The sequence below is a fragment of the Salvelinus alpinus genome, chromosome 13 (genome assembly GCF_045679555.1).
Source record: "Salvelinus alpinus chromosome 13, SLU_Salpinus.1, whole genome shotgun sequence".
Lineage (NCBI taxonomy): Eukaryota > Metazoa > Chordata > Actinopteri > Salmoniformes > Salmonidae > Salvelinus > Salvelinus alpinus.
The window spans coordinates 13863252-13890617 of NC_092098.1; the positions used below are offsets into that span (position 1 = coordinate 13863252).

The following is a 27366-nucleotide window of genomic DNA, read 5'->3' on the forward strand; positions in this document are numbered from 1 at the left end:
TCTATTGGGCACAATCTGAAACGCAACCAAAACAAACTTCAAGGCTTGATGTAGTCATTGTGTGCTAGGAATATGGAACCCAATACTAAACGTTTGACTACTTTATAGTATTTGGAATTTGTCCAAATACTTATGACACCTTCAGATGGGAGGACTAGATAAATAAAGTGCTTGATTTGTAAACGGATACACTAAATCCAAAAGTATATAGACACCCCTTCAAATTAGTGGATTCGGCTATTTCAGCCACACCCGTTGCTGACAGGTGTAAAATAATTGAGCGCACACCCATGCAATCGCCATAGACAAACATTGGCAGTAGAATGGCCTTACTGAAGAGCCCTGACTTTCAACGTGGCACCGTCATAGGATGCCACCTTTCCAACAAATCATGAAATGGGTTTCCATGGCCGAGCAGCCACACACAAGCTTAAGATCACCATGGGCAATGCCAAGCTTCAGCTGGAGTGTTGTAAAGCTCGCCTCCATTGGACTCTGGAGCAGTGGAAACACGTTCTCTGGAGTGATGAACGTAGTGTATGTGTGAAAAAAAATGCATCATGGGGGGCACGCATCACCGGGTGCACGCTGCACTCGGTGTCAAAGGAAGGCCAATAACATCATCAAGGACCTCAGTCACCCAAACCACGGTCTGTTCACTCTGTTACCATCTAGCAGAAGGGACTGAAAAACTGCTTCTATCTCCATGCCATCACTGTTGAACAGCCATCACTAGCCGGCTGCCTGCCCGGTACTTTGCCCTGCACCTTGAGACTAATTCCCCATTTACAGAGTCATTGAACATGGGTCACCTCATATTCTGTTGTTTACTCACTGTGTAAGTATATACTGTATTCTCGAGTTAGCCTTGGTAGTACGGTGCCCCTGGAGCAAATTAGGATTAAGTGCCTTGCTCAAGGGCACATCAAAGTATTTATTCACGTTGTCGGCTTGGGTATTCAACCTAGCGACCTTCGGTTACTGGCCCAACGCTCTAACCACTAGTTTACCTGCTGCCATAACAGCTGCAAATCTGTGTATGCAACCAACAGACTTTGATTTGAAATACCCTCAAATAAGAGGTGACATTCTGTACTGTCGCCTCATTTGAAACATTTGATCTCAAAACCAAAATGCTGGAATATAGAGCCAAATTAAATGTTTTAGCTTCACTGTCCAAATAAATATGTAGGGAAGGGTACATCCACCAAGTTCTCTCAGATCTACATTTTGCCTACCAAAATATCACTTCTCCTCAAACCAAAAATGTTCTCATTGTCTTCAACAGTGATCTCGTGACTTAGGTTCATTTCCAAAGACTACACAAAAATAGGTTCATTTCCAAAGACTACCCAAACAGGTTTTTATTCCAAATGAATTACAAGTCTGTACTAGTTGAGTGAGACAAAAGTTCTGGGCAGAGCACTGTGTTCCTTTGACTTTATCACCATCTGGTGGTACTATCACTGTACAACAGCATATCACATTCCAAGAAGTATAATCAAGGTTTTACAATAATACATGCCACTTATCAGACTCTTTCATGCAAAGTGTAAAAAAAACAACACCCACTTCAGTATCAGTCCAAGCATATCATTTATTTTTGTTTTAATGAGAATTTAATTACTGCAACTGGAGTTGAAGTTTTAGTGATATAATTGTATAACTTTACAGCTATCAGGAAAAAGTCTGAGCCAAACTGACCAATGGTTCCATATCAACAATGTATTCCTCACAGCTTGGTCAGTCATTTACCAAATGTCTCCTCCATGTTGCGATCTACTTCATCGTTCTGATTCGTAACTGGGTTTTTACATGAACCACCAAAACGAATGATACTCCAAACTCCAAGAGCAGAGGTAGGCAACTTGTCTGAATGTCATATGATTTTTTTTTTTAAGACCAAATTAGATTATTATGGCGATTGGTGAAGGACATTGGACAAGAAGCTCATTTGAAAAAAAGGTGTCTTTACACCTCTATTCATGGATACATAGAAGTTCACTAGTTCACAGTGAGAACTCCTTTGTCTAGTAACGCAAAGGTAAAAATAAAATACATTACAACATAGGCAGGGTATAGGCCTACTAAGGTTCTAATTAGGACATGCATGACAAATGAAAGTCTACAGTATATCTATCATGTTTTAGAACAGATTTTACAGACACTTCATTTGCACCAAAACGAGACAGTGTTGTCGATATCAAAGGTTAAAATAAAGTGTATTTGTCAACACAATATGTGAAACAATGAAAAAGCATAGGTCAACTCATTTTTTAGGGTCGGGTGATGGGTCGGGCCTTCTCGTGTGTGCTTATGTTTCAGCCTGTCTGGCTCCAAATCTATCCAACTTGCTCCCCCCCTGTTCAAAACCAGAACAGCAGCAGAGATGCACTGTGTTCTCTCTATTTCCTTGGGACACCCACCTTCCCCCAGGAAAAGCTAAACTACAGGTGATGCGCATGCTGCTATTGTAAACTTTGCAAATGGGCACCTGAACTGGGTATGGTCCAGAACAAGTGGTACTCGCGTCAGAATTTCACAAATGAGCACGATAGCTTCTTGAGGTCTGGACAGTCTGGCATTGTTCAGGCAACAGGATAGATATTGATTGATATGGGGAGGCCATTGTTGTTCATGACGTCATCCAAGTCCTCATCCTCTATCACCACTGTAAAAAAAAATATATATATATATATAAAAAGCAGGAAAAAAGACATACAAGGTTCATCTGATTCTGTAGAATCATACAATTAAAATAAGTACATATTCTGGTCAGACTAACTTAGTTATTTTATCGGTAAACCTAGAATGAAACTATATTTTAGACAAACTATATTTTCAGTTTCTTTGGTCTCAATTATCGTTCCTTATCTTTTGCTTGCTTCATCTGCCGCACTCACCTCTCTTCGACCGTCCTATTTGCCCTAGCTTCGGGGCCCGTTGGCCTCGTCTCCGCTGGGGGGAGTCAAAGCTCAGCACACCCCTGTTGAATCGACTCCCCAAACCAGGAACCTCACCAGACTCGAGTGGGATTACTGAGCTGGGCTGGAGTACGCCAGAAGGGGGTAGAAACTCGGGTATTCCCGCTATTCCGTACATGTCCAGTGGTTGAGGTGCGCTTTCACGGTTCTTTCGGTTTTTCTCTGTCTCTAGAATTCTCGACACCTCAGCAGCGTCCGAGCGCTGCTTCTCCTTGTCCTTGCTTCCACAACAGTACAGCATGCAGGATACCGGCATATATTTGTGTTGATGAGATAAATGTCGTTGTTCTTGGCTAAAGACGTAGTTAAAATGGAGAATGTGGTACATAACAAAACTCATGAAAATCAACTGAATACATATTTCACACTTTGCCGGCACTGTATCCCTGCTGATCCACCACACATTTCTGCCAGAAATGTCAGACTATTAAATTACAACATTCTAGAGGCAAATCAAAACGAAAAATATCCGCCCGTGAAACTGTCACACTAAATTTGTTGACGTCTGCAGACCAAGACGCTTGCTCGACCATTGCGCAAAACTTATCCCAAATGCATTTCACCATCAATATGGTTTCAGTATGATTCACTTTTCAGTTAATCTGGTAAAATATTGGTGTACATCATTTCAAACCTTTTTTATAACTAGTGGTCATTGCAGAGAGTCCTCTTCACATACTCCCCATTGCGATGTGTTGTTGTGATTTTACAGTTGAACAAATGCCCACTCCCAGTACGCACAGTTTCGACGTCTTAAAGGTGTAGACCGTTAATGATAAATGCGTTTTTACAATCCGGGATTTCCAAAACCCGCACCTGATAGCGTCATGATGAACTAATTGAAGTTGCGGGAATTGTGGCAACATGTTAAAAAAAAATCGATGTATGAGTATGAGATTACTCATACACTCGTATTTATGGAATTCCATTACAAACAGGTAAATAATAGACTATAGAGGTTGTAAATCTGATCATAGTCACAGCATTAAACGTGTGCCTCCATTTAGCTGACTGGGTGGAGGTAGAAGAGACATTGCTCTGGCAGACACAGTCACAGAATAGGCCTGCATATTTCAGACATCTGGCCTTATTCATTTAGATGTTAAATTGGTCTTTCTGTTTGTATGAGTCATCAAACTTATCTGATGAAGGTCATATCCTGCTTCTAATGGTGAGAGAATGTTGGAAAGACTTGGTGTCTTTCCAACATGGCAGGACTAGCTGTTTTTGTTGTTGCAACACACCGATGTCCAACATGTCTGTCCATTCACCCTCTGCTGCAATTATAGCCCACGTGTGAAAGGATTTGTCAAAGTAGCAGGACAGTTCTATGTTTGATTATCACCATCTCCATTATTAATGTCCTTCCTGGACATCCTCAGTTCCTGGAAATGAGAGGTCGATAAAAGGGGAAAATGCAATGAAGTGTTTTGGTGTTGTGACCCTAATATCTTCCTGACCATGTTGGGTGCACAAGAGTTAAAATGCTAATCAACATTTTTTAAGTCACTCTAATAAAATGATTCTGAGGTAAGTTGATCAAATATTTGGTAATTTCGAAACATTTATTTATAATCAGTTACCCTGGTATGCCCCATTTTCTAAAAACAACATACTTCTACCATTTTTTTGTGCCAGCAATTGGACATTGTTCTTAGGTCAGACTAGTTACCCAGCCTGGTTTCGTTTACTTTTACATAATTTAGCAGTCACTATTATCCAGAGTGACCTATAAGAGCAACTAGTGTTAAGTGCCTAGTTGATCTGGGGATTTGAACCAGTAACCTTTCAATTACTGGTATAGCGCTCGAAACCGCTAAGCTACCTGCTTAGCAGTTAAGAATAGATGCAACATAGTAAACATAAATCAGGGGCACTCAAATTAGTACGATATTTAACACGAACGACTAGCAATTGTTCTTAAGTTGTGTGGTCGACAGCACCAATAATGAGTGAAGGGAAGAATACAAAAAAAACAAGAAAATGTGTCATTTCCACAAATAATGATTTTATTTTATTATTTTTTCGTCATGTCAAACTCAAAACGTGTGTGTCTCATCTTCCAAAATAGCATCGTTATCCCAGAGAAAAGTAACATAGAACAACATTTTAAAACCACACACAAAACCCAGGAAAGAGATTTTCCAGCAATGACTGAATTACGAAGGAGAAAGGTACAAAAACTAAAAAATCAACTGCCAGGGCAGCAGTTGGGAAAGCGGCAACCATAGCATCTTATCGTGTGAGTCGCGTTCTTGCTAAGCATAAAAAGTAATTCAAAGATGTGGAGGCAATCAATGAATCATTTATTGAGGCTGCCATTAATGACATTCAGTTGTCCAGAAATACAGTGACAAGAAGATGTGAGGGAATAGCAGAGAACCTCGAGAATCAACTGAAGAATGATATTGACAACTGCGAGTGTTATTCCCTCCAGTTTGACGAGTCCACAGATATGGTAGATGTGGCACAGTTATGCATTTTCGTCAATGGTATTTGACAACATGAGTACAATGGAGGAACTACTCGCCATTTTGCCACTGACACACAAGGGGCAAATATATTTTTCAAGCTTTTATGAGGTTTGCTAACAAATTCCAAATGCCCATTTTGTGAGCTTGTCTTCATTCCTACCGATGGGCATCCGCTATGGTAGGCCGCATTAGTGGGTTCGTTGCATTGTGCCAACAGGAGGATTCTTTCCCGGATTTCCTTAGTTATCACTGCGTAATTCATCAGAAAGCTTTGTGCAGGAAGATGTTAAACATGAAAAAGGTGATGGATGTTGCGATGAAGATTGTGTGTTCTACTCAAGCAAGAAGCCTACAGCGGAGGCTATTTCACGCTCACTTAGAAGAGACTGCAGCGGGGCACACAGACCTGCTGCTGCACACGGATGTGTGGTGGCTGAGCCGAGATACATGTTTAGGGAGATTCAGTGAGTTGTTGCCTGAAATCAAGGAGTTTCTCAAGGTCTCCAAACATGCAGAATATGCACAGCTAGAGGACACACAGTGGCTCCTGGATTTAGCTTTTCTCACTGACCTAACTTACATGCTTAATGAATTAAATGTAGAGCTGCAAGGAAAAGGCAAACACATACTCGACATGATCAGCTCTGTGAACACTTTTAAATGCAAACTACAACTGCTCACAAGAAAGCTGCAACGTAAGGACCTGCTCTCCTTTCAACACATGCCCTGGCGTTCAAGTTATGAATGCAAGGATACAGCACAGCTTGACAGTGCACGTTATGTGGAGCAAGTCCAGAGCATCTTATCTGAGTTTGACAGTCGTTTCACTGACTTTGCATCACTTGAGCCTATTGCCACTTATATGTGCTTTCCGTTTGGCACAGACATAAATCTGGAAGTCATTGCCTCCAAAATGGAATCACCTTTTCAGTTGGACACAACAATAGCAGAAACGAAATTTCTCACCCTTCAAAATGACATTCAACAAGCTGCTACAGCCCTGACTATGGAAACCTACTTGCCTCCACCCAATGCTAAAAGTCACACTAAGATAGGAAATTAAATGAGTTGCACTTATTTGTGGAAAACATGTTATTGGTCCAAATTATATTTGGGTACCAAATAGGTATCATAGCAGCAGGTCCATAATCAGCGATGTGTTGCGTTTCATACATTTTGTTGGTTGGTTTAGATTTAGAGACTGGTAGATCTCATCAGGCTGGCAAATGAAAAAGTAGATCTCACGTCAAAGAAGGTTGGGCACAAATGCCATAACCCTAACCCCTTAACCTAACTCCTAATCTTAACCTAAACCCCTAACCCAAAGCCTAGCTAAAATTATCCACCTAGCTAACATTAGCGTTAGCCACCTAGCCACAACAAATTGGAATTCGTAACATATTGTGATGTTACAGGACATACAGTGCATTCGGAAAGTACTCAGACCCCTTGACCTTTTCCACATTTTGTTACTTTAAAGCCTTATTTTAAAATGGATTAAATTACATTTTTCCCTCATCAATATACACAAATACCACATAATGAAAAGGTGGAAACAGGTTTTTAGACCTTTTTGCAAATGTATAAAAAAACAAAACAGAAATACCTTATTTACATAAGTATTCAGATCCTTTGCTATGAGACTCGAAATTGAGCTCAGGTGCATCCTGTTTCCATTGATCATCCTTGAGATGTTTCTACAACTTCATTGCAGTCCACCTGTGGTAAATTAAATTGATTGGACATGATTTGAAAAGGCACACACCCGTCTATATAAGGTCCCACAGTTGACAGTGCATGTCAGAGCAAAAACCAAGCCATGAGGTTGAAGGAATTGTCCGTAGAGCTCCGAGACAGAATTGTGTCGAGGCACAGATCTGGGGAAGGGTACCATAAAATAACTGCAGCATTGAAGGTCCCCAAGAACACAGTGGCCTCCATAATTCTTAAATGGAAGAAGTTTGGAACCACCAAGACTCTTCCTAGAGCTGGCCTCCCGGCCAAACTTAGCAATCGGGGGAGAAGGGCCTTGGTCATGGAGGTGACCATGAACCCGATGGTCACTCTGACAGAGCTCCGGAGTTCCTCTGTGGAGATTGGAGAACCTTCCAGAAGAACAACCATCTCTGCAACACTCCACCAATCAGGCCTTTATGGTATAGTGGCTAGATGGAAGCCACTCCTCAGTAAAAGGCACATGACAGCCCACTTGGAGTTTGCCAAAAGGCACCTAAAGGACTCTCAGACCATGAGAAACAAGATTCTCTGGTATGATGAAATCAAGATTGAACTCTTTGGCCTAAATGCCAAGCGTCACATCTGGAGGAAACCTGGCACCATGAAGCATGGTGGTGGCAACATCATGCTGTGGGGATGTTTTTCAGTGGCAGGGACTGGGAGACTAGTCAGGGTCGAGGGAAAGATGAACAGAGCAAAGTAGACAGAGATCCTTCATGAAAACCTGTTCCAGAGTGCTCAGACTGGGGCGAAGTTTCAACTTCCAACAGGACAACGACCCTAAGCACACAGCCAAGACATCACAGGAGTGCCTTTGGGACAAGTCTCTGAATGTCCTTGAGTGGCCCAACCCAATCGAACATCTCTGGAGAGACCTGAAAATAGTTCTGCAGCGACGCTCCCCATCCAACCTGACAGAGCTTGAGAGGATCTGCAGAGAAGAATGGGAGAGACCACCCAAATATATGTGTGCTAAGCTTGTAGTGTCATACCAGAGAGGACTCGAGGCTGTAATTGCTGCCAAAAGGTGCTTCAACAAAGTACTGAGTAAAGGGTCAGAATGCTTATGTAAATGTCATATTTCAGTTTTTAATTTTTAATACATTTGCGACAACAACAAAACAATTACAGTTTTTGTTAGGTCATTATGAGGTATTGTGTGTAGATTGATGAAGGAAAAAAAACTATTTAATTCATTATAGAATAACACTGTAAACTAACGTAAATGTGGAAAAAGTCAAGGGGTCTGAATACCTTCCGAATGCACTGTAGCTCTTCCTAGCTACTGACGTGTGGGTCAAGAATGGCCACGACAAGAATGATTCACGTTTGATGGATGTTTACTGAAGGATCTTCTCAGATGATACTGGTATGATGATGATGGGAATTCACATAAAGATACTGGCAGTAGATGATCTTATACAAATGGTGATTACACAAGCTATGTCTAGGCGCTTTTGCTCAGGCATAGATCGATGTCCACCTCCATGCCATGAGTATGTGAGCAAACTTTAAACTGTGGGAATTACTAGACAACTAGCTAACCTAAACATGGCACACCCATTAACGCTATCAAGCGTACAGAACGTACACCTTAGAACACATGGGGGAAACAGGGGCTATGCCATTTGCACTACACTACCCCCCCTCCATGAGTACCGAGTCCCTTCAGTACAGGTAACCCTAAATTACATGTGACATAACTACTGTCATTACGGTCTAAACTTGCTGTAGACTGGCTTAAACAATAAAGATAAATAAACAAAGTCCACAGTCTCTCTGACTTATAACTTGACTGGAAACTGCAAGGAAGAAAGCAAGCAGTGGCTTCTTCCACTGGAATTGTGATACAGTGAACTTTAAGTGAAATAATCTGTCTGTAAACAATTGTTGGAAAAATTACTTGTGTCATGCACAAGTAATGGGCCTAGCATGTCCACATGGAGACGATCCAGAGGTGCTCCAGCCTGTTAGTTTGAATCTTGGCTCTTTTAATGGGACCTGCAGATTTATGAGAATTGCAGTGCTGACATCTCTCTATAAACAGGTGGACATCTCCTCCCATTCCATACCAGTGGTAGCTCTGGCGGAGAAGGGTCGTGGCAAGCTCTGACGGGTCGTTGCAAGCTTGCAACACTTCAATCTGCATTAAGGCTGGCACCAGCAACAATGAAGATGGGCTGAGTCCACCAGCTTTCTCCCAGTGGTAGTAGAGAACACCTTGGCATAGTTCAACTTGAGGCCAGCACAGCCAGTACTTTCTTAGTGCAGGGCTCTCCAGGGCAACTTGATCCTTAGTGGGAAGGCTTCCTGACTCTTTCCACTGGTGAAGGATGGAGAGGACAGGATCTTTCTTTTGCTCTTCGGCTAGTTCCTCACTGTTGAGTTGCTGAAGCCAGTTTACAGTTGGAGCTTCTAGCGTTAAAGCATCTGGCTGGCCGTCTTCCTGTGATGGGTGGCTACTGGCACTGTTGGGCTCCTTGTTCTCAGTCTCTCCAAGTCCAATGCAACTCAGCGCCAGCAGCACTACATCATCGACATCATATGCGCACCTCGCCCACTGTTCATGCAGTCTCTGGCAGTGTTTACAACCTTGGCATGGTAGGTCTATTACATCCTTGCCTGCTTGATAACAGTCACATGCACTGGAGCCGTCCCATCTTGACATCACATCGACGTTGGAGTGGCGGTTGCCTGCCCGGCGTTCAATGTCAAAGTCATTCTGGCTGAGCACTTCCAACCAGCGAGCTAGCTGGCCTTCTGGGTGCTTGAACCGAAACAACCAAGTCAGGCTGCTGTGATAGTGATAGGTAGTGGCGCAATTGGCGGGTGTAGTGGACAGTGGCCAGTAACTAGCTCCTAGTGATTCAGTACCTCTGCTGAGCTGGCGTGAGGTGGGTGCTTGCACAGGTGATAATTGTCTTCTCCCCACTAGATGCGAAAGCACTGCAGCCAATACTGTGGTTTGAGGCATCCGTGTCAAGGATGTATTTCCCTTCTGCAGCTGGATACCCTAGTATTTGGGCTGTTCTCAGTTTTTCCTTAAGCTGATTGAAGGTATTCTGGTGCTCTTCTCTCCACAGGAACTTAGCTTCCTTCTTGAGGAGAATGTTGAGTGGGCTGGCAAAGTTCTGCAAAGGCTGGAACGAACTTGCGGCAGTAATTGCGTAACCCTATGAAGGGTTGCAGGTCTTGCACATTACTAGGAGGTTGCCAGGCTCACACATCCTTGATCAGAGCAGGGTTGTGACTTCTGTCTTCACCACTCACGACATGCCCTAAGAACAGGACTTCTTCCTTGAGTAGGTTGCACTTGGATGACAGTCCATAGCTGTGAAGGGATTGGAAGACATACATACACGCTGTCCCTCTCTCCCCTTACCTTCGTTGGCCTCTATTTTTTACATTTGTCAGAGAAAATGACAATTTTCGTGGTATTGCTTTGTGCACTGACTTTACTGAACTCTGGAGAAAACGAACATTGTCGCAGGGTGAGTACATCTGACAATGTGCTCTCCCATCCATTAGGCATTTTGTCTGCAAGAACTCGCTCTTTTTCACTCGGTCCACTCGTCCAAGTGCCGATGTATTTGTGGCATGATGTAAACAGTACGAATTTGTGTCACTACCAAAGTCTAATGGTTTTAAATGACTGTTTTGTATTGTCTGGAAACTCACTTGTAGAATTCGCTTGCAGTAGGTCTCTTAAAAAAGAGAAGCCGTGCAAGGTTATTAAACAGAGGTGCCTAGTTATTATTCTTTTGTTGATATCAGGTAACGTGCAACCTAACCCTGGCCCTGATATGCAATGTTTCCAAACCCCCTCTGATTTTAAATCAAGATTTGGTTTTGGTATTTTTCATTTAAATGAACGCAGCCTGTTGTCAAAAATTTATGGGGTTAGGATTTGGGCTAAATCAACTGATGCTGATGTAATTGTGTTTTCTGAAACCTGGCTCAGCAAGTCTGTTTTTGATAAGGATATTTGTATAAGTGGTTACAATGTTTATCGCACTGATCGAGTTAAGATAGGTGGGGGTGTGGCTATATATGTAAAAACTAAATTCCCTGTAAGTGTGGCAAAGTCTGAAACTATTTGTAAACAGTTGGAATTTCTTGCTTTGAATGTTGAGGTTTCAAAGGGTCTCTCTATAACTAAATTGGCTGTTATAGACCCCCCTCTGCTCTCGGTGATGCATTTTCTTCTTTGACGCACCTTATGTCTAAACTTCTTTACAGTGAAATGATCTTGATTGGTGATCTCAACTGGTGTTGGTTAAAGCCGGTGTCTGATGATTTAAAAATGTTTTGTAATTCTATGAATCTTACCCAGTTGATTAACTCACCCACTCGCCCAAATCTTAAATGCCCAGATAAATCTACCCTGATTGATTTGATATTAACAAATGTTCCACATAAATATTCTGCGGTTGGTGTTTTTTGTAGTTATTTATGTGACCATTGTGCTGTTGTTGCTGTTAGAAATACTAAGGTTCCTAAGACAAACCCACGTTTTATTCGTAAGAGAAATTTGAAGTGTTTTAATGAGCAGGCTTTCTTTCATGATTTGTTTTATTTTGACTGGAGCAAGATTGAGTTTATCCCTCTCTTCGTGGAAACTGCCTGGAAGTTCTTTCATGATAGTAAACAAACATGCCCCATTCCGCAGGTTCAGGGTTAAAGGGCGGGATAATCCATGGTTTTCTTCTGAGCTGTCTTGTATTATTCACGGCCGTAATCTAGCCTGGGCTAAAGCAAGGAAATCATGTTCTGATGCTGATTGGCTTATTTTTAGGCAGTTACAAAACAAGTGTTCTTTTCTTCTCAGGAAGGCCAAGTCTGAATATTTTATGTATGTTACCACTGATAACCTGAATGACCCTAGAAAGTTTTGGAAGGCTATTAAGTCTATTTCTGGTAACAGTAATGGTAATGAATTAACGTCATGTGTTTTGAATGACTCTGTTGCTGTATATGACAAAACTGAAATGCTGAATTGTTTCAATGAGCACTTTGTATCATCTGGTAGGCTGTTTGATTCAGTGTCCTCTGTCTCTGTACAACCCTATGTGGATGAACCAGTGTCCTCTGTCTCTGTACAACCCTGTGTGGATGAACCAGTGAGAGCTGGTCAAACTTTTAGCTTTTTGCCATTCTCAGTGCAGGTGGTACATAAAGCCCTGAAATCCTTAGATCAGAGAAAGCCTGCAGGTCCTGATCTTTTGGATCCCTGCTTTTTAAATCTGGCAGCGGATTTCATAGCTGAACCACTTACATATCTCTTCAATCTAACCCTGGTGTAACGGTTGTCGTCGGTGGAAGAAGGAGAGGACCAAAGCGCAGCGTGGTTAGTGTTCATCTTAATTTAATAACAATCCAAAAACTGAACACTACAAATTACAAAACAACAAAAGTGAAAACCGAAACAGTTCTATCTGGTGCAGACACACAAAGACTGAAAACAAAAGACAAAACAAAGGAACTAAGGTCAGAACGTGACAGTACCCCCCCCCCTGAACCTATAGGGGAGGGTCTGGGTGGGCATCTGTCTCTGGCTGTCTCCGGCTCTGGCGCTGGACGTGGACCCCACTCCACCATTGTCTTTATCCGCTTCAGTGACGTCCTTTGAGCGGCGACCCTCGTCGCCGACCTTGGCCTGGGAACCCTAATAAAGGGCCCCACTGGACTGAGGAGCGCCTCTGGACTGAGGGGTGCCTCTGGACTGAGGGGCAGCTCCGGACTGAGGGGCAGCTCCGGACTGAGGGGCAGCTCCGGATTGAGGGGCAGCTCCGGACTGAGGGGCAGCTCCGGACTGGCGGGCGGCTCTGGCAGCTCCTGACTGACGGACGGCTCTAGCGGCTCAGGACAGACGGGCGGCTCTAGCGGCTCAGGACAGACGGGCGGCTCTGATGGCTCAGGACAGACGGGCGGCTCAGACGGCGCTGGACAGACGGGCAGCTCAGGCGGCGCTGGACAGACGGGCAGCTCAGGCGGCGCTGGACAGAGGGGCAGCTCAGGCGGCGCTGGACAGATGGAAGACTCTGGCCTGCTGAGGCGCACAGTAGGCCTGGTGCGTGGTGCCAGAACTGGTGGTACCGGGCTGGGGACACGCACCTCTGGGTGAGTGCGGGGAGCAGGAACAGGGCGTACAGGGCTCTGGAGACGCACAGGAAGCCTGGTGCGTGGTGTTGGCACTGGTGGTACTGGACTGGTGCGAGGGGCTGCCACAGTCGGACTGGTGCGTGGAGAAGGCACCGGATAGACCGGACCGTGGAGGCGCACTACAGGTCTCGAGCACCGAGTCTGCCCAACCCTACCTGGCTGAATGCTCCCCGTAGCCAGGCCAGTGCGGCGAGGTGGAATAGCCCGCACTGGGCTGTGCTGGCGAACCGAGGACACCATGCGTAGGGCTGGTGCCATGTACACCGGCCCGAGGAGACGCACTGGAGACAAGATGCGTAGAGCCGGCTTCATGGCACCTGGCTCGATGCCCACTCTAGCCCGGCATACGAGGTGCTGCTATGTACCGCACCGGGCTATGCCTGCCTACCGGGGACACCGCGCACATCTCTGCATAACACGGTGCCTGCCCGGTCGCTCTCTCTCCACGGTAAGCACGGGGAGTTGGCTCAGGTCTCCTACCTGGCTTAGTCACACACCCTGTGTGCCCCCCCAATAATTTTTTGGGGCTGTCTCTCTGATCTCCTTAATCGCCGTGCCAACTCCATTCGCCGGTATCCCTCCTCGCACTGCTCCAGAGAATCCCAGGCGGGCTCCGGCACTCTCCTTGGGTTGATCGACCACCTCTCTATCTCGTCCCATGTTGTATAGTCCAGATTTTCCTCCCAGGTCCAGGAGTCCTGCGATCGCTGCTGCAGCCCATTACCACGTTGCTTGGTCCTTTTTTGGTGGGTGGTTCTGTAACGGTTGTCGTCGGTGGAAGAAGGAGAGGACCAAAGCGCAGCGTGGTTAGTGTTCATCTTAATTTAATAACAATCCAAAAACTGAACACTACAAATTACAAAACAACAAAAGTGAAAACCGAAACAGTTCTATCTGGTGCAGACACACAAAGACTGAAAACAAAAGACAAAACAAAGGAACTAAGGTCAGAACGTGACACCTGGAATGTAATGAAATTCCGAAAATCTGGAAATCAGCATTTGTCCTACCACTTTTAAAAGGAGGAGATCCAACTCTTTTAAATAATTATAGGCCAATCTCAAAGCTGTCACCCCTGGTGAAAATACTTGAAACCCTTGTGAGTGAACAGCTAAAATAGTTTTTATTTACTAACTCTATTTTATCAATGTACCAATCGGGCTTCAGGAAGAAGCATAGCACAATTACAGCAGCCATGAAGGTTTTAAATGATATCACTGAAGCCCTTGACAAAAAACAGCACTGTGTCTCACTTTTTATTGATCTCTCTAAGGCTTTTGATACAGTTGATCATGCTATACTAAGGCAGAGATTGTCGAGTGTAGGCCTTTCAGAGCATGCAGTTGCATGGTTTGCTAACTATCTGTCTGATAGAACTCAGTGCACTCCATTTGATGGGCTCATGTCTGTTAAATTGTCTGTCTTTAATGGTGTGCCCCAAGGCTCTGTACTTGGTCCCCTCTTATTCACTATTTATATAAATAATTTAGACAAAAATGTCCAAAATGCGCAACTTCATTTTTATGCTGATGATACTGTTATTTACTGTTGTGCCTCATCTCTTACAAAAACTGCGTTTTATACTGTTCAACATACCTTGTGTCAATTGAAGCTTATCCTCAATACTGACAAAACTAAACTAATGGTGTTTTCTAAAGCAAGAAATAGACCTCTGACCCTTTCACCTATTACTACCTGTCAGGGCAAGGAGATTGAGATTGAGACCTCATATAAATATCTTGGAATTTTAATTCATGACGGCCTCTATTTTAAATTGCATATACTGTACATCAACTTACACAAAAATTGAAGTTGAAATTGGAATTTTATTTTAGGAATAAGACCTGTTTTTCTTTTGAAGCCAGAAGGAGGCTAGTATCAGCTACATTTATGCCTTTACTAGACTATGGGGATATTTTATATATGAATGCTTCCGCTCAGTGTTTGAGATCAATTGATACCCTTTACCATGGCACTTTGAGATTTATTTTAAACTGCAAAACCCTTACGCACCACTGCACTTTGTATACCATGGTTGGCTGGCCTTCTCTAGTCACTCGTAGGCTCAGTCACTGGTATACTTTTATTTATAAAGCCATTTTGGGTTTACTACCTTTTTATTTGGGCATTTTTATTGTTCAGAAATGTGGTGGGTACTCTCTTCGTTCGCTGGACTTTATCCTGCTAACTGTTCCAAATGTCCGAACTGAATTTGGTAAAAGGGCTTTTATGTACTCTGCGCCATCGTCTTGGAACGCCTTACAAAATACTTTTAAACTGGAAGAACTTGTCCCGATTGGTATTTTTAAATCACTTATGAATGATCTTGAGACTGATTCCCTGACCTGTCAATGATTTTAATTTGCTGTTTTTGATTTTTGTTATACTCTTGTGAATTCTTTGGTTTTTACTAGATTACTTGTAGTTTTTCATGTTGTTTGTCTATAATTTTTGTAATGACTTGGTGCTGCCTATCTTGGCCAGGACTCTCTTGAAAAAGAGATTTTAAATCTCAATGAGCCCTTCCTGGTTAAATTTAGGTTAAATAAAATAAAATTGGATTCATTAGGCTCCCCATTAGCCAACGCCAATGGTGACAGCTAGTCTTACTGGAGTCCGACATATAACGAAAAAGACATTACAGACAAAATACTTTACAATTTACATAAGTTCAAAAACATTAACATGTAGTGTGTGTGCATCTATCAATTACACATACATGTCAGTACATACACACAACAAGTACGTCACATGGGGGAGAGGCATTGTTATTTTATTATTTTTTTAAACCAGGTTTGCTGTTCACTTGCGCTATATGAGATGGAAGGGAGTTCCATGCACTCATGGCTCTGTATAATACTGTATGCTTCCTTGAATTTGTTCTGGACCTGGGGACTGTGAAAAGACCCCTGGTGGCATGTGTGATGGGATAAGTGTGTGTTGTCAGTGCTGTGTGTAAGTTGACTATGCAAACAATTTGGAATTTCCAACACATTAATGTTTCTTATAAAAACAAGAACTCTGACGCAGTCAGTCTTTCCTCAACGCTTAGCCAAGCGAGACTGGCATACATAGTATTAATATTAGCCCCCTGATTACAATGAACAGCAATACGTGCCACTCTGTTCTGGGCCAGCTGCAGCTTAACTAGGTCTTTCTTTGCAGCACTTGACCATATGACTGGACAATAATCAAGACAAGATAAAACTAGAGCTTGCTGGATTTGCTTTGTGGAGTGTGGTGTCAAAAAAGCAGAACATCTCTTTATTACGAACAGACCTCTCTCCATCTTTACAACCATTGAATCTATATTTTTGGCCATGACAGTTTACACCAGGATAGGCAAGTGTGACCAGCCAGCGCACTTCCTCTGCAAATTCAGCCGACGACTCCTTGGATTGGCAAAGCTCTCGCAACTTCCTTCTGACTGTGGTCGGGGGGTTCCACTGACCAAAGAGCTGGTTCAGCTGCTCCTTGAGAAGGTTATAGTCCTCCCGAACTTACTCAGGCAGTGAGCATACATTTCTGATGGCTGATCCCCTCAGGCATTCGTGTAGCCGGTCAACCCGCTGAGCACCGTTCCAGCCATAGCCTGCCGTTTGAATGGCAACAGAAAGGACTCCTAATCTTAATTTCCATCGAACATGGCTAGCTTAGTTTTTGGGCCATCCTGTGTGGTGTGATAGTTCTGGTGATTTGCTTTTACTATGTCATGTTACCCTTACTCTTTGACCTTCAGTAGCCTAATTGCCTCACCCTCTTTTTGACTCTGTTATAGAGAATCTAACCCTGACCTGGAATGTTCAGGATTGACAGGCTGGTGCGGTTTCTAGGAATGTATCTGAGACATTACTTAATGTAAAATATTCCTCCACTCTTCCACAGCTCTTATTCAGAAAATCCTGTGTCAGACGTCAGTTCAGCTGATGTCACCAATGGTTCAGTCTCAAAGCTCTCTCTCACAAGCTCTCTCTCACGTGCCATCTTTTTGATATTCAGACTTCGACTATCAATGGACTTTTATTTTTAACATTTATTATATTTCATCAATAAACATTTTAAGATAAAATGCACTTGTGAGATTCAATAAGGTTATATGGAGAGGAATCCTAGTTGTGTTTCAGATCATTTCTTTGGCTCCATAGTTTACCCTCTAATCCAAGTCATGTTTTATCAGTTATGGTTGAGATCTAATTTGATGATGTTTTCCTGATGGAAAAGGATGTTGTAATCATTCGGTAATAACAGAAGACCAGACACTTTTTGAATTATTTTTTGGGGATTGAAGTTTGATGGAATGATTAATGAATGTGTCATCTTTTGGGAATAAGGAATTGTCTGATTACTGGCATTAGTTCTGTACAATGATGAGAACTGTCAGGACCCGGTGAGAGAAACAGGTCACTAATAGTCGGCAGAACCCAGAAGATGAGGCAGACTCAGCAGTACTAGAAATGGTGGTTTAATAAAAGGACAAGATCTTCAGGCAAAGAATAATAAATCCACCACGTCCAAAAATAAAGCCAAGAGGCACAAAATGGATATCCTCCAAAATACAAAGAAACTCCACAAAGTGGGAAAAACAGCAGGGAAAAACAAACCTCAAAAGACTACTCAAAAATACACAAGCACTAAACCAGAGAACCTCTGGAAAATCCAATAAGAGAAATATGTTCACAACAAGGCTGGGGCTGGGTGCTAACATACAAACACTGAGCAAAGAACTGAGGAACACACAGGGTTTAAATACTAACATGGGAACGACACAGGTGCAAACAATAATTAGAGCAAGGAAAAAACAAAAAGGTACAAAAAAGGTGCAATGGGGACATCTAGTGACCAAAACCTGAACAGTCCTGGCCAAAACCTGACAAGAACAGCTTAAGAACTGTCTCTCAAAGCAAGCCAAAGCCATGAGTGGTTTATTGAAGATGTCCTCTGATCTCTGTCTTTGTAGGTTAGAAGTCATCATGCCTTCATTCGTCATCGATCAGCCTCTGCCCGTCATGGAGTCCAAGGAGTCTGACCAGTGGAGTTCTGGAATCTGTGACTGCACCGATGACATGGCAGACTGTTAGTGTGTGTGTTTGGTTTGTGTGATCACATTTGTTTGTGTTTATTTGTATGTAAGAGTGTTAGTGTGCATATCATTAAAATTCATAGTTTATGTATGTGTGTTTTCTCGATTGGTGCTTCATTCACTTTGGCCAGGCTGTTTTGGATTATGGTGTTGTCCCTGCCATGCCTGTATACATACAAGAGAGTACGGACAGTGTCTTTGTCTCCCTCTGCTGGACATCTTCGGCATCATCCCACCCGTCACAATGTCCATGAGAGTGTCCATGCGCCAGCGCTACGGCATCAAAGTAAGTACATTTAGAGTTGGCTGCATCTGGAAAAAAATATTACATTACCGAACTGAAATAAAGTACATTATGATACACATTTTGTCATCCAACCACCTACCTAGTGCACTGTGATATTCATAGGTTTAATAGTTAGTGAACATTTTCCCTTCTCAGTGCTAGGAAGTAGGAACGAATGACCAACATGTTACCATAACCTCAATATCACCTTAGTCATCACAATACAGCCATAACCTTTTTCAGAGTCATGTTTGTGTGTTTATAGAATGTATATCTATTCCTACATGCCTGAAATGTCAGATTGTTTGACAAGAAGTCATTGTAAACAGTGTATATTAAAACAATATTTATGTATGCTTAAAATTATGTATATACGTCATTCTATGAACTATTATGCCCACAATAAGGACATATATTATAAATGTTTTATTCTATAAAATATATATATCAAATAAATATATTTACAAATGCTAACATTTTTACTTCCTGTTATCTCTGTTCATCTCTGTTTGTTTGAATACTGGTTGAATATCTTCATATGTGTCTTTTGTGTCGAGAGAGATGGTGCAAACTGTACGATACACAGTTTAGTTTGAGTTAAGTCAGGTTTCTCTTTCTCCATCTCTCTCCCTCTCCCTCTTCTCTTATCTCCCCCTTGTCGTGGATATCAAGTGATCTGGAGCAGTGCTCGATCCTGCCCATGATCGTAGGCCTGCTCCTGCCCATGTCAAACACGTAGGTGTACTAGCCCAAGGTTTCCCAAACTCAGTCCTGCCGGCCAGGACTGAGTTTGGGAAACTCTGTACCAGCCCACTAGTATAGCAAGCAACACAGTCGTGCTTTCCATCCGCTGGTGCTGGATTGAGGTGAGCGATTTTCTCCGTGATGGATCGCCGCGATGGATAAGCCGAGTTTTAATAGGCACAATCTTAGTTACAACACCCTTCTCATTATCTCTCTCTCGTTGTAATTTTGCAGTAGGCCTTGTTACAGGCTTTGGTTTTACCATTTATATTTAGAGGTTGAACATTAGCACGTTGGGCACACCGATTGACATCACCTCATTAGTCATTATGTGTTACATCTGTGCTAGCTTGTCATCTCGTCAGAAGGGGTTTCAGCTGTACTGGCACAGGTGATATTTAAGAGTGGATCGCTCTCCCTATTTGATTTCTAAAATCTCTGTTTTCATTTTGCTCTCCTTTTTGGTTTGCTTCCTGTCTTTAAATTGTGTGGGTTTTAATTTTGTTTGCCTCTACTTGGGCAAATTTAGTGGTCGCTCATGGTGGGTGTCTTAGGTTACAGTTGTTGTTGCTCGTCACCTTTCAGTGGACACCCCCCTGAGTGTTTTTCAGAACCCCTCCTGTTTCGTTTTGGTTGTTAGTTTCCCTTTCTGTTTGAGCGACATCTTTTGGTTACTTGCTAGGGAACATAACAACCTACAAAGAAAAGTGCACTATTTCATAACAACGTATTCCTAGGCAGCATGTGAGTTTCAAGTTTGGGGAAGACATAAAATGTATCCTACAATTTCTACCAACCTGCGAGCCATTTTTTGTGGAATAGTTTCATTTCAATAACTTTTTCATTTCTTAATCATTGTATCGTGGTTAATAATACAAATCAGAATTAAAATGATAAATCTAAGTTCAAATTCCACTAATGCGAGAGCACCAGCCTCTGCCATATGGACACATTGATTTACCATGAGCCATTGGCGGCTAAAGAAATAGCCAATGTATCAGTAGGCCTATAACCTCCATTGTCAACTGAGTCAAAAAACATAAAGCCAACAAATAAACAGAAAACATCTCGATGAAAATACAGGTTCTTTAAATCACATTCATCTCTATTCCTCCTGTCTGCCTCCCTTTCTATCTGTCTTGACGTTTGCTATCGCTAGTGAAGTGCAACATTGTATGAAATCAATCAAATGAGTGTGGGTCCAGCCCAATTACTGTACAGAAAACATTAAAGAAAGACCTTCCTAATATTGAGTTGCACCCCCCCCCCCCCCCCCTTTGGCCCAATTACTGTGTACACAACAAAAAACACCGTCCTAATAAATAATAAGTTGACTGCATGCCCTTTGGGTGGTGGACCATTCTTGATACATTCAGGAAACTGTTAAGTGTGAAAACTAGTGTGCCTAGCATCAACTACCATACCTCGTTCAAAGGCACTTGAATCTTTTGTCTTGCTCATCCACGCTCTGAATGGCAGACATACATAATCCATGTCTCAATTGTCTCAAGGCTTAAAAATCCTTTAACCTCTCTGGGATATGTGGGACGGTAGCGTCCCACCTGGCCAACATCCTGTGAAAATGCAGAGCCCCAAATTCAAATAAATTACTATAAAAATTAAACTTTCATGAAATCACACATTCAATATACCAAATTAAAGCTACACTTGTTGTGAATCCAGCCAACGTGTCAGATTTCAAAAATGCTTTACGGCGAAAGCAAACAATGCTATTATCTGAGGATAGCACCCCAGCTAACAATCACAGAACATCATATTTCAACACTCCCGGCGCGACACAAAACGCAGAAATAAAGATATAATTCATGCCTTACCTTTGACGAGCTTCTTCTGTTGGCACTCCAATATGTCCCATAAACATCACAAATGGTCCTTTTGTTCGATTAATTCCGTCGATATTTTGTGACTATGATTGCATAACACCTTAGAGGCGTAAAAAAAAAATTCTCCACGTCTCTAAAATATATGTTTCTCTCCATTGCCTTGGAGTTGGCATTCATCTTGGCTATGTCATTATTTTCATCACTGTTACTCAACCCTCTCATTTGCATAGTATTTTCATGCCATGAAAAGATTAAATAGAAATTGAAGATGTCCTCTTGGCCCTGGTTCCGTCTTTTGGCCTTGATCATTTAAATGATCCTTTTCATGGAGAAATAACTTCATCTGTCATCCAGACATGCAGAGTGGCAGATAACCTACTACAGCTGTCCTCCCTATGAAAACAACAGGAGTAACCCAATGACCAAAGCAGCACATTGGCCCCTCAGATGAGTCCCACTGGGCACACACTGGTAGAATCCATGTGGTCTCCACGTCATTTCAAGGAAATTACGTTGAACCAACATGAAATAGTGATTGACTTGACGTCTGTGCCCAGTGGCGGGCAGATAGGCATGGTGTGAATGCTCCTAGAGTCAGGGCATACTGTATATATCCGTCATTGGCCCAGTCTGCTGTTAATCTCCACTGCCACAATGCCTTCTCAATCAAACTACATTTGAGTTTATCTCAGTTTAAACTGATCTGAACTGATCTAAACTTTATTTGTAAAGCACTTTTTATACATTATTCTCAAAGCACCAACCTAATGCCAGTTGTAACACTTTTGTTTTCACATTAAACAAAACGAATGGCCCTCATTCAGGTTTTTCAGCTTTTGTGTGAGCTTCCCATTAAGTAGCTTGCATACCTGCAGTTATTCCAGACATATTTCATTGTGCGTCATGACTAAGTCAATGTCGTCTCCTGTCATCCCAGCTAACAATTCCAGGGAGAGAGAATGTATTTGTAATGTAACCCATAATGTTCCCCAGATGTTTCGAGTGTCCAGTTTTCTATTAGTCAGGATGTATGTAAGCAAAACCTCAACCATGTTTGGTGAGACGTTGATGGAAAATTCCGTTCTCATTCCGTTCTCAGCATCAACAAATCCTGGTGCCACAGTGTACTAATTCAATGGATAGAGACCAGAAAATCATAGGCTTGAATCTCACTGATGCTGTCACAATAAAAAAAGAAATGTGTTCACATGATTAATGCCTAAGGAAATGCATTTCCATGTGTCCTATCTGTGCTTGGTGTTCAAAAAAGTGAACCCCAAATAAGCTAGCCGTGTTATTTAAAGTCTTATTGAAACATTCAGTGAAAGTTTTAACCTCCAAATAACCTATAATTTCATTTCTCTGAGTGTTAATAAAACCTCCCAGTAAACTTTCAAGTAACAAGATTAAAACAACAAGAGTAAAACAACAAGAGTAAAACAACAAGGGTAAAACATTCTCAGAACCTCCATTCAAACTAAAAAATAATCGTTCCCAGAACAGTTCAAATGTTCACTTCTGTTCTCAGAATGTTTTACAAATTCAGTTTTACCAGTCAGGAAACGTATGGCTTCGTTCCCACAACCAATGTGAAACCAAAAACACACGTTCCCACAACCAATGTGAAACCAAAAACACACGTTCCCACAACTTCCAAGGAACCGAATGTGCTAGCTTGGTATAGATCCAAAAATGTTTCTTTATAATAAAAACTATAAATAATTTATAATAATGGATAATAGTGTAAAATGGGTAAAAAGGTTGCAGTTATTTTGCGGAAGATTTGGTCATATCTTTACAGGGTTACAGCCGGACTGTGAATGAGTAAACAGGAAGCCACAATTGTGTCACGCTGCTATACTTTCCTGGCAACATTTTTATGAGTTTATTTCTGTACACTGTAAAAAAACATCTGAGGGGGGCAAACTAAATAGGATTTAGCAACTAGTTACTCACAGAACAAGTTTATTTTACCAAGGCTCGCAATTTAAAATACTGTGTTGGCTTAAGATACATGAGTTTAATAAACATATTGCCCATTGTGCCTTTCAGCAAGTACTTTATTTTATTCAATTTACTTGTTAAGGAATATTTACAATTCAAATCATAGATATCAGTTGAAATATGATGCATTTAACCAAATAGAGCAAGAATGGGGATTTGTTCTCATTATTAGTGATATTTTTGCACCTGTTTATCTGGTCAGATAGATTTGAAAGAACCCTCCATCTGGTCCGTAATTGGATCATGACTGAAGTTAGAAAGGAAGTGGATTCTATTAGTAGAACAGTCATTTACTTTTATTTTGTATTTATTTTTTATCAGTCATCTGTCTATCACTTGCTATTTCCCAACTTGTCTCATTGACTCAGAAAAAGTGTTGGTCAAATGTGAATTGCATGCAACACAAATGTTAGGTGAAGTTCAAAAAGAAGTGGAACTCAATATTTTTGAGTTGGACCACCTTGAATGATTTACAGCGCAGCCAATAATTAGGCTTGAACTTGACGCTGGAAAAAACATTTTAAAAAGCCAAACCAACCCACAAGATGCCAGGTATGTCCTGCTAGATCTCAGAGAACAATACAAAGTTGACATTTAGAGCCCGAGGAAGCATACTACTGAGGCATTGAAGCATGTTGAGGCAATATCATGTGAACATACAACTCAATATCAGCGTAACAATTAAAACAATACTTATTTTGAAAATATTGAAGGCGTCATGATGCTGCTACTCTATCCAGCTTTAATGTTACTTTTATGTGGTTTAGGCTTGTTAACAGCATTCCAACCCCATCCATTTTTGTTCGCTCAACAATGCTGATGCTATGTAAACAAAACCAAATCCTTGGGTCACTTGAGTAAAAAGCCAACAATATACAGCATATGTAAAGTCTGTTGTATCTCGCTACTTCTGTGTTATTACAAGACATATTTTCCCCCACAAGAAAAGGACTATTAAGAGTGTTGTCTTCCTTGTCATTGTGTCTGCAGGCAGGTCTGATCACCATGCAGGAAGTATCATAGCCCATCAGCAGGTGGCAGCACCTTCTCTGAAGGGCTGGAATACTGGCCTCTTCGACTGCTGTCTGGACATTCCTTCCTGTGAGTATCCACTGGAAATCATATCCCATCAGCCCCTATGCTCCGAGTATCCTTCACAAAGCCACCACTGTAACACTGATGAATAACAGACACGATCAGGCTATGACTGTTTTTACTCCTTGTAGTAAGGGTTAAACTAATAGTGTCTCAAAAGAGTGGTGTTGTTGTTGCTCTCTCTGTTGATGAGGTGTGTCTGACTGTTTGTAGGTTGCTATGGTTTCTGGTGCGGTCCTTGCTTTGCCTACTGCACCTTGGGAGAGTTTAGAAAGAGTACCAGTCTGTCCTTACTGGAGCTCATGGGCCCTGCCTGGTTGGTTGCTTTTCAGGTGCCCATCTGTGTGCCACCCGCAAGTCTGTCCTAGCTAGAAAACCCTAGACAACACAGCAATCAAAATCAGAATACAGAATGTAATCATTCATTTGTAAGAGTGATATAAAACATTGAAAGTTTATTTACAACTCATTCCAACCTTCCAAATATATATTCTACATCTTAAAATACTGTACTTGTACTACTATTATGCATTGCATGAATTTGTTTTGCTATTAAAAATAAATACACTTTTGTGTAAATTATTTCCATTTCCCATGACTACGATCTTGTTTCTATTCAGGTGAAAGAAATGTCTGAGCGTGTGCTGAAAGCCCTGGTTCTGCCCACCTTTGTCTGGCTCCTCCTCCCGTTGTTGCTCCTCCTTCTCACACCAGCCCCTAGTTGCCATGGCAGCAGGATCCTGGTGTTCCCTATGGATGGTAGCCACTGGGTCAACATGGAGGTGCTGGTGAAGGAACTCAATGGGCGGGGCCAACAGATGACCGTCATACGACAGGCTGACAGCTGGTTCGTCAGGGAGAGCTCACCACACTACACCTCAGTCACGGTGAAGCTGAAGGATACAGAGTTCGACCTTTTTGAGCAGGCTGTGCGTAATGTCCTGGAAGGACACAGGCCTGGTCCAGATCAGAGAGCTGCCCACAGCGCCACCATCACCATGCTCTCCGGGCCCTGATGGCACAGCTCAAGGACTCAAGCTTTGACCTCATGCTCACAGACCTTGGCATGCATGCTGGTATCATCTCAGTAAATTTCTTCAACCATGGTCTACAATGTGTACTGGATGAGCTTTGGAGAGGACCAGTTCTACAAAGCCCCCTCTCCTATCTCGTATGTGCCTGTACCAGGCTCTGGGCTCACTGACAACATGGGTCTCCTCCAGAGGTCACAGAACCTCCTACATTACATCATCAACCTCCTCCTGTTGGTCCAACCCATTTACAGTGACATACTGGATCAATATTCCCCCGAGGGAGTGACATGCTGCCCATGCAGCAGTCAGGTGATGTGTGGCTGATGAGGGTGGACTTGTGTTTGAGTTTCTGTGGCTCAGTATGCCTAATGTGGTCTACATGAGGGGGTTCATGCAGAGCTCTGGGGAGCAGGGAGTGGTTGGGTTGTCCCTGGGCACCCTCATCTCTGCTCCAGCCTAAGGAGGTGACTGAGTCTGTCGCCGCCGCCTTCGCCCAACTGTCACAGAAGGTGGTGTGGAGGTTCATGGGAGAAAAAGCGTCCTCTCTAGGGAACAACACCCTGCTGCTGGACGGCTCCTCCAGAATGACCTCCTGGGCCAAGGTGTCCCTGTGCTGGGCCTGCCTCTGCTGTTTGACCAGCAGGACAACCTGGTGCGTTTGCAAGCCAGCGTGGCGGCCCGGTTGCTGGATGCAGCCACGCTCACTGAATGGGAGTTCCTGGAGGCGCTGCAGGACATCCTGAAGAACCCCTCTTACCAGCGCAGCATGAAGAGACTCTGCACCCTAAACCGGGACCAGCTTCTCCACCCCCTGGAGCGTGCTGCCTTCTGGTTGGAGTATGTGATCAGGAACGAAGGAGCTGCCCACCTCCGTACTGAGGCCTACAGCATGCCCTGGTACTCCTACATTTATGTGCTGGCTCTGCTACTGACCATCCCACTGGGCTCTGTAGGGGCTCTGTTCTCCTTTGTCAGAGTGCTACTCAAACGAAGGTCCAAGAAGTCAATGCCCCAACCAGAGAACACGAAGATACTAGATGAAAGGAAAACAGAGAAAATGTCCCATGCAGATAGGAAAAAAACAGAGAAAATGTCCCATGCAGATAGGAAGAAAACAGAGAAAATGTCCCATGCATATAGGAAAAAAACAGAGAAAATGTCCCATGCAGATAGGAAGAAAACAGAGAAAATGTCCCATGCAGATAGGAAGAAAACATAAAATGTCCCATGCATATAGGAAGAAAACAGAGAAAATGTCCCACGCAGATAGGAAGAAAACAGAGAAAATGTCCCATGCAGATAGGAAGAAAACAGAGAAAATGTCCCATGCATATAGGAAGAAAACAGAGAAAATGTCCCATGCAGATAGGAAGAAAACAGAGAAAATGTCCCATGCAGATAGGAAGAAAACATAAAATGTCCCATGCATATAGGAAGAAAACAGAGAAAATGTCCCATGCAGATAGGAAGAAAACAGAGAAAATGTCCCATGCAGATAGGAAGAAAACAGAGAAAATGTCCCATGCATATAGGAAGAAAACAGAGAAAATGTCCCATGCAGATAGGAAGAAAACAGAGAAAATGTCCCATGCAGATAGGAAGAAAACATAAAATGTCCCATGCATATAGGAAAAACAGAGAAAACCCAGATAGTGAAGAGCAAAACACAGTAAACTGGGAGACCTGGTCCTAAGATACAGATGTTTTGATGCAGATTAAAAAAACTAAGTCAAACAAAAGTTGTACTGTATTTCTCACTCACAATTCTCTGTGGATCATATGCAAAAGGTGCTTCTACATCTGCATTGCTTGCTTTTTGGGGTTTAAGGCTGGGTTTCTGTATAAGCACTTTGTGACATCTGCTGATGTTAAAAGGGCTTTAGAAATTGATTTGATTTGATTTGATAAACAATACTGGTACA

At 42.5% G+C, this 27366-nt stretch overlaps 1 protein-coding gene, 1 long non-coding RNA gene and 1 pseudogene across 2 annotated transcripts; 2 read left to right on the plus strand and 1 right to left on the minus strand.

Annotated features, from left to right (window-relative positions):
- Positions 1 to 1577: 1577 nt before the first annotated feature.
- On the minus strand, positions 1578 to 3742 carry LOC139537157 (uncharacterized). Its single transcript, XR_011667473.1, has 2 exons — positions 2904 to 3742; positions 1578 to 2671 (listed from the first exon to the last, which is right to left on the minus strand). It is a non-coding gene; the product is annotated as an uncharacterized lncRNA (long non-coding RNA).
- Positions 3743 to 18316: 14574 nt separating this feature from the next.
- Positions 18317 to 18837, plus strand: LOC139536699 (cornifelin homolog B-like). Its single transcript, XM_071337307.1, has 2 exons — positions 18317 to 18430; positions 18569 to 18837. The coding sequence occupies exons 1-2, from the start codon at positions 18328 to 18330 to the stop codon at positions 18835 to 18837; spliced, it is 372 nt and encodes a 123-aa protein (XP_071193408.1). The 5' UTR covers positions 18317 to 18327.
- Positions 18838 to 23860: 5023 nt separating this feature from the next.
- LOC139536700 (UDP-glucuronosyltransferase 2C1-like) lies at positions 23861 to 26663 on the plus strand (annotated as a pseudogene).
- Positions 26664 to 27366: the final 703 nt, after the last annotated feature.

Coding starts and splice junctions, on each gene's coding strand:
- LOC139536699 (XM_071337307.1), top strand. CDS start 18,328: ATGCCTTCATTCGTCATCGATCAGCCTCTGCCCGTCATGGAGTCCAAG. Junction 18,431..18,568: donor CACCGATGACATGGCAGACT/GTTAGTGTGTGT, acceptor CACTTTGGCCAG/GCTGTTTTGGATTATGGTGT.